The 17159-nt window shown below is 46.0% G+C and overlaps 1 protein-coding gene across 3 annotated transcripts in view; it reads left to right on the top strand.

Annotated features, from left to right (window-relative positions):
* ATPSCKMT (ATP synthase c subunit lysine N-methyltransferase) overlaps positions 1–17159 on the top strand; it is a 111623-nt gene that overhangs the window by 74643 nt on the left and 19821 nt on the right. For all 3 annotated transcript variants that reach the window (XM_033929815.1, XM_033929816.1, XM_033929814.1), the window contains exons 3-4: positions 5012–5149; positions 11736–11786. In XM_033929815.1, coding sequence (XP_033785706.1) covers positions 5012–5149; positions 11736–11786 — 189 coding nt within the window. The remainder of the gene's footprint in view (positions 1–5011; positions 5150–11735; positions 11787–17159) is intronic.

The following is a 17159-nucleotide window of genomic DNA, read 5'->3' as shown; positions in this document are numbered from 1 at the left end:
GTCTGCCCTCAGTACTGGCAGAATCTCTGAGAATGCTATCTTCTGTGTCCTCAGCTTCAGTTTCCTTCCTAGGATCTTGAACTGTTCAATTAGCGTAGTCCTGCTGTAATTTCTCCTGTTGACATCATTTGTTCCCACGTGGATTATCACTGCTGTCTCTTCTGTTTCTGCGCCGTCCAGGATCCTCTCGATTCTGTCGGTGATGTCCTTCGTTCTTGCTCCTGTATTGTTTGTTTTATTTTTTTTATATTTAATAATTGTTAAATTTAAAGTGTACATCGCTTAGAATATTTGATTAAGCGATTGATCAAGTCAACTAATAAACTTGAAACTTGAAAATAAAAAAACAAGAGGGCATTCGGAAAAGTTGAAAGGGGGCAAGTTCAAAACAAATGCTAGGAAGTTCTTCTTTACACAACGTGTGGTGGACACCTGGAATGCAATTCCAGAGGACGTTATAGGGCAGAGTACGGTACTGGGGTTTAAGAAAGGATTGGACAAATTCCTGCTGGAAAAGGGGATAGAGGGGTATAGATAGAAATTTACTGCACAGGTCCTGGACCTGTTGGGCCGCCGCGTGAGCGGACTGCTGGGCGCGATGGACCTCAGGTCTGACCCAGCGGAGGCATTTCTTATGTTCTTATGTTCTTTCCAGTTCCTGACACCGATTGCATATGTATGCCTGCCTTCCTTGAAAAGCTTACTCCGTTGGTGGACCAACTCTTCCAATCTTTCCAGAGGGTTGCTCTTTCTCGCTCCTTAGCATCACAAGGTCTTGACGACGGACTCCTCGGCGTATGCTTGGGCGCATCTCGACGGTCTGCATACGCAGGGCCTTTGGTCGAGTGCAGACCGTCGTTGCCACATCAACTTGTTGGTGCTTCGGGCCATTTACAATGCCCTAGTGGTTTTCCGTCATTTGCTTTGGGATTGGGTGGTCCTGGTATGCACGGACAACCAGGTGGTGATGTATTACGTCAACAAGCAGGGGGGGTACGGGTTCCCTGTCTCTCTGCAAGGAAGCTCTTCACCTTTGGAATTGGGCGTTCCACCACAACATCTTTCTTCGGGCGGTTTACATCCAGGGCAAGCACAACTGCCTGGCGGACAAGTTAAGCCGCCTCCTGCTGCCGCACGAATGGTCTCTCCATTCCCAAACTCTGCGTCAGGTGTTTCTTCGGTGGGGGACTCTGCAGATAGATCTCTTCGCCTCGCCCCTCAATCACAAGTTGCCTCTCTTCTGCTCCAGGGTGTTCTCCCCGGATCGTCTCGAGACCGATGCGTTCCTTTTGGATTGGACGGGCAGGTTCCTGTATGAGTTTCCTCCCTTCCTGTTGATTCTGAGGACGCTTGTCCATCTCAACTCTGCCCACGCCTCCATGATTTTGATCGCTCCTCGGTGGCCTCGGCAGCCGTGGTTTTCCCTGCTTCTTCAACTCAGTGTCAGGGACCCTCTGCTTCTGCCTGTGTTTCGTTTTCTGCTGTCTCAGAGTCGGGGTTCGCTGTTGCATCCCAATCTGCAGTCTCTACATCTGACGGCTTGGTTTCTTTCCACCTGACTCCTTCCCTTGAGTTGTCCCAGTCGGTGAGAGATGTTCTGGAAGCTTCTCGGAAGGCTTCTACTAGGCAGTGTTATGCCCAGAAATAGACTAGATTCGCCATGTGGTGTGCTTCGTATCAGGTGGAACCTTTGTCTGCTTCTTTATCCTCGGTTTTGGATTATTTACTTCATTTGTCTTGGTCTGGCCTCAAGACCAATTCTGCTCGTGTACATCTTAGTGCGATTGCCGCCTTCCATTGGCAGCTTGATGGGAAGTCGCTTTGGGTCCACCCCTTGGTTTCTCATTTCATGAGGGGTCTCTTGAATGTCCATCCTCCTCTCAAGCCTCCCCCTGTTTGGGATCTCAATGTGGTTCTCGCTCATTTGATGAAACCCCCCTTTGAGCCCATGGATAAAGCTCTTCTGAAGTTCCTTACTTGGAAGGTGATCTTCCTGCTTACCCTCACGTCTGCTCGCAGGGTCAGTGAGTTGCAGGCTTTGATTGCGGAACCACCTTTTACTGTTTTTCATCATGACAAGGTGGTCCTGCGCACTCATCCCAAGTTCTTGCCTAAGGTGGTGTCAGATTTTCACCTTAATCAGTCTATCGTTCTTCCGGTGTTTTTTCCTAAGCCCCATTCTCATCCTGGTGAGGAGGCGCTTCATATTCTTGATTGTAAGAGGGCGTTGGCGTTCTATCTCCAACGCACCCAGTATCATCGGAAGGTTCCTCAGTTGTTTTTGTCTTTTGATCCTAATCGGTTGGGACGTCCTGTTTCCAAGCGCACCTTGTCCAACTGGTTGGCTGCTTGTATTTCCTTCTGCTACGCTCAGGCTGGTCTCTTGCTGCATGGTCGGGTCAAGGGACATAAAGTCCAGGCGTTGTCGGCTTCAGTCGCTTTCCTCAGGTTCACGCCTATTGAGATCTGCAAGGCTGCCACTTGGTCTTCGGTTCATACCTTCACCTCACACTACTGTCTGGATACTTTGTCCAGGAGCGACGGCCGGTTTGGCCAGTCGGTTTTGCGTAATCTGTTTTCCTAAATTGCCAACTTCCCTCCGTCCCTTTTTAGTTAGCTTGGAGGTCACCCACATGTAGAGAATATGCTGCCTGCTTGTCCTGGGATAAAGCACAGTTACTTACCATAACAGGTGTTATCCAAGGACAGCAGGCAGATATTCTCGCAACACTCCCACCTCCCCGGGGTTGGCTTCTTTGCTAGCTATCTGAACTGAAGACCACGAGGAGGGGATGCGTCCTCTAGTGGAGCGGGAAGGCACACACATGCGTGGTGCAGCACCAGCAAACTTGAAATCTTCAATCAAGTTTGCTTGAAAAGCTGTCCGCGTCGGGGCTCCATGGATGACGTCACCCACATGTAGAGAATATCTGCCTGCTGTCCCTGGATAACACCTGTTACGGTAAGTAACTGTGCTTTATGCATGCTTCCATCGGTAGCGTGATCAAATTTCTTTAGTCCGAAGATTAGTCTGACCGCTGCATTTTGCATTAGTTGTAAACGTCGCATATTTTTTTGGGAAATGGCTAAGTAGACGATGTTACAGTAGTCAAGTTGACTTAGTTCGAGGGATTGGACCAGGGTTCTGAATGCCGACGTATCGAAATAAGCTTTAATGGATCTGAGTTTCCAGAGAGTGAAGAAACCCTTTCTGATTAAGGAGTCCACCTGTTCTTTCATGGTTAGGCATTGATCTAGAGTTACGCCTTTATGGTGGGCTGGATGGGGTAATTAAGTTCATTGATGCATAGAGGTATTTTGGTGTCAAACGGATGTGGTGAAGCAATGAAGAATTTTGTTTTTTCTGAATTAAGTTTGAGCTTGAAGTTTGTCATCCATTGCTCCATCACGTTTATGGCTTCTGAAGCCTTGGGAATAGTTTCCGAGATAGAGTCAGCAAATGGGATTATAATCGTGAAGTCATCTGCATAACTGAATAGTTTTATCCCCAGCTGAGTTAATTGCAAGCCCAGTGAGGACATGTAGACGTTAAATAGCAATGGAGACAGTGATGACCCTTGTGGCACACCAGTTGGATTGCTCCAGGTATCGGAAAGCTCATAATTGAAGCGTACCTGATAGGTGCGGGATGTAAGGAAGCCACGAAACCAGTTCAGCACCTCGACTTTGATACCAATGGCGTCTAGGCATTGTAGCATTTTCCTGTGGTCTACCAGGTCAAAGGCTGAACTCATATCAAATTGCATAACCAATGCATTGAGGCCCCTGCTAAACAGTAGGTGCAGGTTATCTATAGCTGCAATTACCGTCTCCGTACTGAATAAAGGTCTGAAACCGGATTGAGTTTCGTGTAGAAGAGAGAACTGATTAAGATAGTCCATCAGTTGGGTGTGTACTAGTCCCTCCATGATTTTTACAATAAACGGAATGGATGCTACCGGTCTGTAGTTGGTTATTAGGGCTGAGGGTTCTTTGTGATTTTTTAGAATTGGGGTTATTATTATGTGACCGTTATTAGAGAGGAACTTCCCCTTTTTTAGGTTGTGAGCCAGGTATTGTAGCAGCGATAGTTTGAATTGTAATGGTGCCGCTTTCATAATTTCTGGGGGGCATGAGTCCAGAATGCAATAAGTTTTAGAGTATTTGTTGTATAGTTTGGTGTAATCACTCCATTCTAGGTCTTGAAAGGAGCTCCAGATCATGTCTGCTGGTATGTCATTTCCTTGGGTGTTAGCTATTTGATGATCATTAGGGTCATTTGTTGAATAGTGGTTTCTAAGGTTTTTAATTTTTGAATCGAAGTGCAGTGCTAAGTCATTCACAGAGGGTAACTTAGTGTTGTGTGTGGGTATGGTGTATCGAGTGGTGTCGAATAAATTCGTGACCAGGTTGAATAGCTCTTTTGTATTGATTCATTACGAATCATTGCAAGATGAGTTGATTTTAGTGGAGTAGAATGCTTTATGTTCGTCTTTTATCATTTGTTTGTAGATTTTTATATTAGCTCTCCATTTGTTATGGTCTGCTGATTCTCCTGTTTTTTCCAGATTCTTTCCAATCGTCTGGCTAGTTGTTTCGTTTTTAGAAGTTCGGTGTCGAACCATTTGTTATATTTGTTTGTATTGCTTTTGCTATTACGTTTGGGGGCAATTTTATCTAGATTGGGGGTAGGGAGCAGTTGCAGAGCTGCAGTGTGTAGGTGTATTCTGTTAGTGCATGCTAAACTTTAGTACAAGGGCCCCAAAGTTAGGAGCATAAATCCTTTGAATATAAAATCCCAAGACGTTACAGTACATGAACTTTCAAGATTGCCTAGATTTCTGCCAAGATTTCCAAGATTTCTGCAGATGCATTTTCTGGAACTTAAAATCGTTTTCTGCAAATTTTAGAAAACACATGGATGTTTGCTCTTTGTTTTGTACAAAACAAAAAACAAGTGTAACCATCTGGACCATCCTTGTTGCTGATCAGTTGATTTGTTTCTTTGTAGGTGATAGCAGCAGCCAAAGAAGGATTCCAAGCTGTTGGCTTTGAACTAAATCCCTGGCTGGTCTGGTACTCAAGATATCGTGCCTGGAGAGAAGGAGTACATCACAATACCAGTTTCTTCATGTTGGATCTGTGGAAGGTGTATATCTGTAACCAAGCCTTATAGCAAGCAAAATGCCAAATTTATCTTCTTTTAGAATTTGTATGCAGGGCTAGCCCAACCTTTAGGCAAGACTAGGTGGTCAACTGGGGCATCAGCTTCGGGGTTTATTCCTGCATTGGTGTCCTTGTTAATTACTATCTACAGGACTATTCCATCAACTTGACTTTGCCTATTACTGTCAGCTGCTGTGGAACGCTATCTGAGACTAAGATGGCAGAGCTACAGGTGCCAAGACTGACGTCTCTATATGACATCATCCCTGACACTATTTGTTGCCAGTTAGATACCAGCCGCGGCATGCAGAAGGCAAGTGCCCCTTAGTGAGCTCCTTGGAGAGCCCATTGCAAGCTCATTGGAATTTGAAGGGTTTTTTAGGTCCTGAGATTTGACTTATTATATATATATATATATATATATATATTTTTTTTTTTTTTTTAAATCTTTATTCCTTTTATAAACCAACACAAAGTGCATCATATTATCAACAGTTAACAATATAGACAGCACTTAATTCCATCAAATGATATAATAAGTACATATCCCTCTCCCCCTCCCACCCACCCTGTCATACAGTATAAAAACAATCAAGAACAATACAAATAATCAAGGTGAACAAAATTACAAATAATTAATTAAATACATATCCCACCCACCCTTTCTGGATGTGTATAATCAACGGACAAAACTAGTAATCAATCTTACAAAATTTTGTCAATGGGTCCCAAACCTCCTTGAATTTCTTATAATGTCCCAAATGTATTGCACTCTTATGTTCAAATTTATAAGTTTGGCACAAGGATTCCCACCAAAAACTATAGTTTAAACTGTCCCAATTTTTCAAAATAAGCTGTATGGCAACTCCCGTCATGATGAAAAGTAATCTATTGTTATATGAAGTTATTGGACTCTTAGCCATCAATAACGTACCAAACAGCACTATGTCATTCGTCAATGCCAATGGAACTTCCAGTATTCTATTTATTTTACCCCAAAATGGATCGCCAAAAGTTAAGTATCAAGGTTAACTTATTATATTAATAATGGGGGTTTCTAGTAAACAAATTAAAATTAGAATTCCAGTTATTATGAATCAAGGGAGGTATGGAGATTTAGGAGAGTCTTTTAGAAAAGGCACAAGAAGTAGAAGTACCAGGATATACATAACAACGTGATAACCGCTGAAGACAGCCTTTCAAACTCAAGGAACTGCCACAACAACACGTTTCTAAAAATGAATAAACTCAATAAAAATGCTGCCATTCCATTGATTTATTCAGACCCTGCGGTTCTAGTGAATTAAGCCTGTGGATCCATCTCTGCTCTTTCTGGGCAAGTATGTTTGTTTGTTTTTTATCCTGGGCTTTAACAGACTTTAGAGAAACCGTGTCCTAGGATTGGCTACATTCCTCCTATCAGAATAGACGCTGGAAGGTAGTGCCAGTCCTTAAAAAGGTGGGGAGCCATGTTTAGTTTGTGATGCAGAATCAACAGATCGAGTACAAAAGTGAGTAGTTCAAAGACCAGTTTCCCTGGCTGAGTCTAGCTTTACCTGTGTACTTTCTGGTTCAGCAGGAACCTGTCTAACTTTGTCTTGAATCCCTGGAGGGTGTTTTCCCCTATAACACCCTCTGGAAGAGCGTCCCAGATTTCTACCACTTTCTGGGTGAAGAAGAACTTCCTTACGTTTATATGGAATCTATCCTCTTTTAACTTTAGAGTGCCGAACTCGTTCTCTCTACCTTGGAGAGAATGAACAACCTGTCTTTATCTACTAAGTCTATTCCCTTCATTATCTTGAATCCTTTTTTCAGGGGAGAAGAGGCCCAATTTCTCCAATCTCTCACTGTACGGCAACTCCTCCAGCCCCTTAACCATTTTAGTCGCTCTTCTCTGGACCCTTTCGAGTAGTACCGTGTCCTTCATGTACGGCGACCGGTGCTGGATGCAGTACTCCAGGTGAGGGCGCACCGTAGCCTGGTACAGCGGCATGATAACCTTCTCCGATCTGTTCATGATCCCCTTCTTTATCATTCCTAGCATTCTGTTCACCGTTTTCGCCGCCGCTGCCGTTTCCCAGATCTCCCCTCAAACCTTTTTTGAAGATCGGTGTAACATTCGCCACTTTCCAGTCTTCCAGAATCTTTCCCGATTTGATCGACAGATTGGCTATTGGTTTGGCTATTAGTTGAAGCAGTTCAGCTATAGTCCCTTTCAGTTCCTTGATGACCCTCGGATGGATGCCATCCAGTCCCGGGGATTTATCGCTCTTAAGCCTATCGATCTGTTTGCATACCTCTTCTAGACTGACCGTCAACCCTGCCAGTTTCCCGTCTTCGTTTTCAGCATATACCTCCCAGTACCAAGAGCGGATGCAAAGAGACAAGGGGAACTGCAAGCAATCAACACCTGGATGAGACGAGGAGGAAGGCTTTGACTTTGTGCGCAACTGGACGGCGTTCTGGGAAAAAAGCAAGTACTACAGAAAAGACAGACTGCACCTCAACAAGGAAGGAGTAAGAGTACTGGCAGGCAACATGACGAGGGCCATAGAGAAGGCTTTAAACTAAAGGACAGGGGAAAGCCGACAGTCGACCACCAGTCGATGGCCCGGGCGACAGGATGCCCCGTAGAAGGAATTACGGACAACTACTCAGACACAGGAGGGGTCGACCACAAAGCAAATGAGGAAGACAACACAGCAGCAGAAAAGGATACCGTGGAAGAAACAGTAGATACTGCTAAGCTTAAAAAGTCCAAGAAGGTAACACAAAGGGAACTCAAATGTATGTATACGAATGCTAGAAGTTTGGGAAACAAAATGGGAGAGTTAGAAGCAATAGCAAAAAACGACGAACTGGAAATCATTGGCATAACAGAAACATAGTGGAATGACGAAAACAAATGGGACACAGTACTACAGGGATACAAACTGTACAGAAAAGATAGAGTGGGGCAGAAAGGTGGAGGTATTGCCCTATATGTTCGGGAAGGATTAGAATCCGTGAGAAAGATTATGGCGGAAGAGAAAGAGAAGCTGGAATCCCTCTGGATCAGGACTCCCAGACACAACAATGCTGACATAAAAATTGGCCTTTACTACCGACCGCCGGGACAGAGGGAGGAGACAGACTCGGAAATGATAGAAGAAATTAAACAAGAATGTAAGCAGGTAATGTCATAATCTTGGGGGATTTCCCGGGGATAGACTGGGACCTGAGAACCTCCAACTGTGGTAAGGAGGCAAAGTTCCTGGAAGTGCTAGAGGACTGCTTCCTGGAACAGATGGTAGGAGAGCCGACGAGAGGAAACGTCACCTTGGACTTGGTCCTAAATGGCATTACGGGTCTGGCAAAGGAAGTAGAAGTCATAGCAATCACAAACATGATCAACTTCAAACTTGATGTCGGGAAAGAGAAAGGTACCAAAACCTCAACCACAATTTTAAAAAGGGAAGATACGACAGCATGAGAGCCATGGTGATAAAACGGATCAAGAAAAAGATGGGCAAAGTCATAACGGTGGAACAGGCATGGTCCCTTCTGAAAAATACTATCATGGAAGCACAAAGCCTCTACATCTGCGGATGTCCAAAGTAAAAAAAACCAAAGGCAAAAGAGAGCCAGCATGGCTTACCAAAGAGGTGAAGGAAGCCATAAATGAAAAGAAGGACTCCTTTAAGACGTGGAAACGCACAAAAACATCCGAAGCTTGGAACAAACATAGAGATGATCAGAAAAAAGTCACAAGGCGGTGAGGGTTGCCAAAAAGGTCTACGAGGAGAAAATAGCACAAGAGGCCAAAAATTTCAAGCCCTTTTTTTAGATACGTAAAAGGGAAAAACCGCACGGGAGGCGGTGGGACCATTGGATGACCTGGAAGGAAAAGGGTGCATCAAGGATGACAAACAAATTGCAGACAGACTGAATTCTTTCTTTGCGTCTGTCTTTACAAAGGAAGACACCGCAACAATACCTGACACAGTGAAAGTGTTCAAGGGAGTCGTACAGGACAGCCTCACCACAGTAGAAGTGGACTTGGACCAGATTTACCACCAGATCGACAAACTTAAAAGTGATAAATCTCCTGGACCGGACGGAATTCATCTGAGAGTCCTAAAAGAACTAAAATTTGAAATCGGAGAACTATTATAAAAACTTGCCAACCTGTCAATCAAAACAGGACAGATACCAGACGACTGGAAGATAGCGAACGTAACACCGATATTTAAAAAAGGATCGAGAGGAGTGCCAGGCAACTACAGACCTGTGAGTCTCGCATCTGTCCCTGGAAAGATGGTTGAGGCACTGATCAAAGATAGCATAGTCCGGCACCTAGATACACACGACCTGATGAGAGCCAGTCAACATGGGTTCAGGAAAGGGAAATTATGTTTGACGAACCTACTTCAATTTTTTTAGACAGTGAACAGACAAATTGATAGTGGAGAACAGGTGGATATTGTATACTTGGACTTTCAGAAAGCGTTCAACAAGGTTCCACATGTAAGACTTCTCAGGAAATTACAAGGCCATGGAATAGAGGGAGATATACTAAGATGGATAGGCAAATGGCTAGAGAACAGAAAACAGAGAGTGGGCATAAATGGGAAGTTCTCAGAATGGGAAAAAGTGACTAGCGGTGTACCCCAGGGCTCGGTACTTGGACCCATCTTATTTAATATTTTCATAAATGACCTGGAAGAAGGAACATCCAGTGAAATCATCAAGTTTGCAGACGACACAAAGCTATGCCGGGCAATCAGATCGCAGAAGGACAGCGAGGAACTCCAGAGCGACTTGAATCAATTGGAGAAGTGGGCAGATAAATGGCAGATGAATTTTAATGTGGAAAAATGCAAAGTGATGCATTTAGGCAGAAAAAATAAAGATCACAAGTATAGTATGTCAGGTGTAACTCTGGGAAAGACCGAACAGGACAAGGACCTGGGTGTACTGATAGATAGGACCCTGAAACCATTGGTACAATGTGCCGCGGCAGCGAAGAAAGCAAATAGAATGCTAGGCATGATAAAGAAGGGAATTATGAGTAGATCAGAGGAAGTTATAATACCGTTCTACAGAGCCATGATCATACTGCATCCAGCATTGGTCTCCATACCTAAAGAAGGATATAAAACTGCTAGAGAGGGTGCAGAGATGAGCAACGAAGCTAGTGAAAGGTATGAAGAACCTGGACTACGATGAACGACTTAGGAGACTGGGATTGTTCTCCCTTGAAAAGAGGAGACTGTGAGGGGATCTGATCGAGACTTTCAAAATACTGAAAGGATTCGACAAAATGGAGCAGGGAAAGCAGGTATTTACAATGTCCAATGTGACACGGACAAGAGGACATAGACTGAAGCTGAGGGGGGACAGGTCCAGGACGAATATCAGGAAGTTCTGTTTCACGCAGCGAGTGGTGGACACCTGGAATGCTCTCCCAGAGGAAGTAATTGCAGAATCCACCGTTCTAGGATTTAAGGATAAACTAGATGCACATCTCCTTAAGAGTGGCATAGAGTGATACAGTTAAGGGTAAATTAGATGCACATCTCCCTTGAGAAGCATATAGTGATATGGGGACTAAAACTTTGCCAGGGTAGACCTAGCAGGGCCTCCGCGTGTGCGGATCACCGGACTTGATGGACCCAGGGTCTGATCTGGAGATGGCAATTCTTATATTCTTATATATAGCCTGATGGGTTCCGTTATGCTGTGTATATCCTCTTCGGTAAATACAGATGCAAAAAATATCAGTGATTGCTTTGTCCTCCTTTAGCACTCCCTTTATTCCATGGTCATCCAAAGGTAAAATTAATTTGCTGCTGTTTAGGACTCGTTATGTGCTCGTTTTTATTGTATTTTTCCTGAATGATTTGTATTTGGGATTTGGTCTTTTGTACACCATTATGGACTGTTTGGAATATGTGCAGTGTATAAACAAACATTTTGAATTTGTATGAAGCATTTGATAAATTAGAGGGGTTTCCAGCGGCAGTTGTTTGGGCTACTTTTTGCCATGAGTTTGGCTGGAACATTTTTTGCCATCTGGCAACCCTGTTCTACATCCAGAATATTTTAACTCTGATGTCTGGGTAGTGCTGGGAAGAATATTGGGGGTGCTCTGTACCTTCATCTGGCACCTATGATGAATGCCTTCTCCTAATAGTTAAAACAGCAGGCTGAGAACAAGGGAAGCCAAAGTTCAGAACCTACTGACACTCTGAATTACTTTGGATCATCCATAGCTATAAATATAAATTAACCACACTGACTCGTAATGAAAGTAGGTATAGCTAGTGCCTGAGTAAACAGACACAATCTGGTTATTTTACTATTCTTCAGCTATCTCAGACCAATTTTGTATGATAAAGAATAATCACCTTAACTATGATAAAAGGTAATTTTTCCTTATCCCTTAGGGTGTGGGGGTATGTCAGTAGAGCATTGCCATGTGAGAACCCTGCATTGATTGATATACTTCTTGCTTCTTTGTTTAGTCTTCCTGTCCTGCAAAAATTATTAGTTTTAGCTTCACTTGTCATTACATTTCCCTGCAGGTCAGCTTTTCCCAGTATACGAATGTTGTCATTTTTGGAGTTCCTCAAATGGTAAGTCTGTTTTGGTATGTGTAGTTATTATATTTTATGTTACACAGGTCTTTGGAAACATATAATGTCATCTTCCAAATGAAACAGATGTGAACACGAAACAGTTTCAGATTACATTGCTGTGAAACTGTAAGCATATTATCTATATGCTTATATGGCTCCTGGTTATCCCAGGACAAACAGGCAACATATTCTCTACATGTGGGTGATGTCAGGGAGCCCCGTCATGGACAGTTTTTCAAGCAAACTTGAATGAAGATCTTCAAAGTTTGCTAGTGCTGCACTGCACATGCGCGAGTGCCTTCCCACCCGAGTTAGGGCACGCGTCTCCTCAGTGTGGCCTCAGTTCTTAGTTTTCCACGGAGCCAGAAAGCCCTGTCTCTCAGCTCTGCATTGAATCTAAGTGCCTTCTTGCACCGTGGCTTGCTTTCTTGTTTTCTCATGTGAGTCGCTGTGCGGCATGTCAAAAAAAAAAAAATTTTTTTTATTACAAGACTTTTTGATCGTTCAGCCTGGGGGACCCCAGATTTCTGTTCGTCTGCGGCTAGCTTTTTTCCTTATGTCCCGGCCTGTTACCAGATTTAAAAAGTGCACTCAATGTGGTCGGGTGATTTCAGTTACCGACCCCCACCGTTGGTGCATACAGTGCCTGGGCTCCGACCTCTGGACCAAGCCCTGCCCGCCTTGTACCACTCTCCAACCTTGGGCTCTTCGTAGGCAGCGTGCCCGGATCCTCAAGCTCTTCGGCGCTAGGGAGCAGCCTGAGGACAAGACCTCAGCCACGGCAACGGCCTCAGCCTCGAACTCGATCAAGTCGCCCTCAGCCTCAAATGCCCCGTCGGCTACGCCTGCTAAAGCCTCGTCCTCAGGTAAGTCTCCTCTTCCTCCTTCAGGTTCCCTACTGAAGAAGCCTTCCACAGAGTCTCTGGCATCCCAGGCAGTAAGCGCAGTCCTGCCAGCCTCTATGAGACCTCCCTCCAAGCGTGCCTCCAAGCAAAGGGAATACTCTTCCTTGAGGTCGCCCTCATTGGAGCGTACTGCTGCACTTGCCCGACCAGATCCATTGGTCTCGGTGCCGATGTTTGAGGATATGCTTAAGGCCATTTTGACAACACAAATCTCCTCCGTTCTGACCCAGCTTGCCCCAGCCTCAACCTTGCTCCCTGCGAGCCAGCCTGAGCGCCCTGCCAGGGCTCCTCGGGACAAGCTTCGCCGATCTCGCTGGTTGTCCTCGAGCGATTCCTCTCCAGTTCCTTCGAGGCCTGAGTCGCATGCTCCTCGGCCTCGATCGAAGCACCATTTGAAGTGTGCCTCATCTTCGAGACATCTGACTTCCAAGTGGCTGAGGGACCCCCTCCTTGGAGGGGACGGTCTCCAGTGCCTCGGGTCTCGCGGTCTGTCGAGGCTTCCGTGCAACATGGACTTGGGTCCCGGCCTCGGCTATCTTCCACGCCTCCTCGGTCTCCGAGTCGAGGCAAGTTGAGGACTCCCTCCTCGAAGCCGTTCCGGATGGTCTCTTCCTCCCAGGGCTCTCCGAGGCTTGCCCCACAGTTTTCCATTCCTCAGACACCGGGGTCTTCTCCTTCCAGGCAGCTTAAGCGTAAGCATTCTTCGATGCTTCTGCTGTCTCTTAGTAGAGCTTCCTTGGCGTCCCTGTTATTGGACATGGATATGCCGGCTCAGTATTCGAGGGAGACTTCTCCCTCCTTCTCGGCTGTCCCGAGGTCCAGATCCTCAATGCCTCCGGAGTGGCCTTCCTCTTCCAAGGCTTCCTTCTTCACCAGGTTCGTTTTTGACATGGGAAAGGCTCTTCAGCTGGATCTCCAGTCTAAATCCAGATATACCCCGGAGTATTTGGCGGAGATGGAGCTTCCTCATCCACCCAGGAAATCTCTGCGCCTCCTGTTGAACCCAGTCTTGAGGCAGACTTTCTTCCAGAATTTGGAGACCCCTTATGCCATTCCTGCTATACCGTCCAAGATGGAGTCTCGCTATCGGACAGTCCTGTGCAAGGGGTTTGAGAAGGCGCAGCTGTCCCATCAATCTTCTTTAAAGAAGTCTAACCCATCCAAAGTCTAAGCTGCTGTCCCCCCGGGCAGGGAGGGGCGTACCATGGACAAGTTTAGCCGTCATCTGTACCAGAACTCGATGATGGCGAACAGGGTCCTCAATTATAATTTCAATTTTACGTCCTATTTCAAGCACTGCGTTAAGACCATGCTGTCTTTCCATGCTGATTTGGCGGCTCACTGTCTGCCGGAGTTCCGCCAGCTTCAGGATACTCTGTCTCAGATTCGCCTCTTTATGCTCCAGGCCACGTATGATGCTTTTGAATTGTCAGAGGGTTATGGTCTTTGTGGTGGCTATGATTCGCTTGGCCTGGCTGCACATAGTAGACATGGATCCTAACTTGCAAGATCATCTGGCGAATCTTCCTTGCTTGGGCAATGAGCTGTTTAATGACTCCATCAAGGCGGCTACCAAATGCCTCTCGGAGCATGAAAGGTCCTTTGCCTCCTTGGTAAGGCCTAAGGCTCCTCCTCCTAAGTTGTACAAACTGCCTCCTCGGCGCTATCTCCAAAGGTCTATGCCGGCCTTTTCCTGCCCGCCACCCAGACATCAGCAGCAGCAGCAGAGGGGCCCCCAAAAGCCTCAGACCCCTGCGGCAGCTAAACCAGCACCGTCTTTTTTACAATCCTGGTCTGAGCATACTGCCCCCTTACATCCATCAACCTTCTCTCCTGCCCATCGGAAGTCATCTCAGTCTTTTCTGTCATCAGTGGGCGATGATTACATCGGCCCTCTGGGTTCTCATCATCATCCAGGAGGGTTACTCGCTTCAGTTTCTGACTGTACCACCAGACTTGCCTCCAAGAGACTGTCCTTCCAACAGGTTGCAGCTTCGCCTCCTTCTTTGGAAGGCTCAGGCTCTCCTTCACCTTGTGGCGAGGCCGGTGCTGGGTTTAACTTAGGCCCCGTTCACCGCTCTGCCACGGCCGATGCCGGGTTTAACTTAGGCCCCGTTCACCGCTCTGCCACGGCCGACTTACACGTGCCTTCAAAATAAGTTAAAGGTCCTGCTGGCTTAAGAATAAAAAAAAACAAAATGGTCAGAATGAATAAAGTTCTTTTCTAAAGAGTGTCTCAATTTATTGGCCTTGAAACACTTCATTCATGGTAAATGTTACAATTCCAAACAATATGCAAAAATAAATCAGGGCTTTCAATAATATAGCCCTCACCTTCTTGTCAGGTATAAATAGGTAAGTGTCACAGGCAATACTTGATAGCTCAGCTTCAATAGTCCCAATAACCGAGCAGGTAAAGAAAAACACATACAGCTATCTTAATTGTTCAGCCTTAAATGAGTCTTTCAAAAGGTTGCTCCTTGGATTGAGCAACGCTGCAGAGACCTGGTTTGCAACCGGTCTGCCCCAACCAACTAAGCACACTGGTGGGGGGAAGGGAGTAGCTGAATCCACCTGAAATTAGCTTCAAATTAGCTTGCCCAAAAAATTGGCCCCACAAACCCAACCCGAGGATGGATGGTGGATTCTCCCCACTACTGCCTTTCACTCACTTAGCACAACAAGTCCCAAACAAACTGCAAAAAGGCAAAAACTCAAAAATTGTTCAATAACAGCACTCTTGCTTTAATGTCCCTCAAAAAGAGGCACATTTGTAGCAGTGAGCTCAGCACTGCTCACTTAGCTGTACACTGGGATTTAGCAGGCATTCTAAACCAAAAAAATCCCCAACTTTTCCAATATAGAAAAATCAATAAAGTTATGGAACTTAGCTTTCATCCATCACTGTATCTCCATGTTCCATGGCAGTCTACATAAATTCCATAGGTTCAGGATTGGAGAGTTGGCTGGCTTCAGGGACAGGAGCTGCCTCTGGCATTTCAACGTCCTGTCCTATAGTTGAGTCAGGAGCCCGGTCCTGAGAGGATCCTTCCTGGTCAGAGCCAGAATAGACTGCCTTACTTCTCCTCAGGGCAGCCTCTAATGCATGCAGCTGACCACGCCCTAACCTGAAAGGGGAAAGGGCAGCTTGCTCCTTGCACTGAGTTTTCCTAGGGGCCTTAATTAGTTCCTGCAGCTGGGCTTTACCTGTCCTAGGAGCTTGTTTCCTAGGCTGTTCCTGTATGTGATACACCTCCTGCTGCTCTAAGCTATTCTCACATTCCTCCTCCCCTCCCCGGGGCTCAGTGACTTGGTGTTTCAATTGAAACTCTGCTCCTAGCTGTGAACTAGAGTTTGCCCTGTCACATTGGTTGGCCCTCTTTAGGGTAATGTTAGGATTAGCAGAAGACTTCCCTGGCACAAGCTTAGCTTTAGGGCTAGGGTTGTGACAACCTCCGAGCGGTCGAGGAGGTTCCTTTGTGCCAACGGGACACGGGGTTTTACTCCCGGTATTTTCTAGCCCCAAGAAGACCGGGGACCTGAGTCCTATTCTGGATCTCAGAGCATTGTACAAGTTTCTTGTCAAGGAAAAGTTTTGCATGCTTTCTCTTCCCACGTTGTACCCCTTGATGGTCGAGTGGGATTGGTTATGCTCACTAGATCTCAAAGAGGCTTACACTCACATCTCGATTCATCCTGCCTCTCGCAGATTTCTGAGATTCCGGGTGGAGAATCTCCATCTCCAGTATTGAGTTCTTCCTTTCGGACTCGCATCATCTCCGAGGGTCTTCACGAAGTTCCTCTTTGTGGTGGCAGCGGCTCTGCAGACGCAGGGTCTTCAGGTGTTTCCGTACCTCGATGACTGGCTCTTGCAGTGACCCAAAAGACTATTATGTTCCTTCAGAGTCTGGGCTTCGAGGTCAACTTCCCCAAATCCAGCTGTGTCCCTCTCAGTCTCTTCAATTCATTGGAGCGGTGCTGGACATGCTACGACTCCGCTCCTTGCCTCAACCTCGTCAGGAGATTCTCATTCGCCTTTGCCTGCGGGTTTCTCTTCTGTCAACTGTTTCAGCCAGGCACAAGATGGTCCTGCTGGGTCACATGGCCTCCACAGTTCATGTGACTCCTTTTGCCAGACTTCACCTTTGAGTTCCTCAGTGGACCCTGGCGTTGCAGTGGCAGGATCGGGATCCCGTTCTCGACACATTGCTGTGACTCCTTCGTTGAGACGATCTCTCCGCTGGTGGATGCTCTCTTCCAATCTTTCCAGAGGTTTTCTGTTTCACGCGCCCCCTCCACAGAAGGTCCTTATGACAGACTCTTCCGAGTACGCATGGGGGACTCACCTCAACGGTCTCCATACCCAAGGTCATTGGTCCAGCACGGATTGTCGCTGTCACATAAATCTGCTGGAGCTTCGAGCCATTTTCAACGCTCTGAAAGCCTTTCGTCATCTACTTCAAGA

The sequence above is a fragment of the Geotrypetes seraphini genome, chromosome 2, assembly GCF_902459505.1.
Source record: "Geotrypetes seraphini chromosome 2, aGeoSer1.1, whole genome shotgun sequence".
Classification (NCBI taxonomy): Eukaryota; Metazoa; Chordata; class Amphibia; order Gymnophiona; family Dermophiidae; genus Geotrypetes; species Geotrypetes seraphini.
This window is presented reverse-complemented; position numbering and strand designations above follow the sequence as displayed.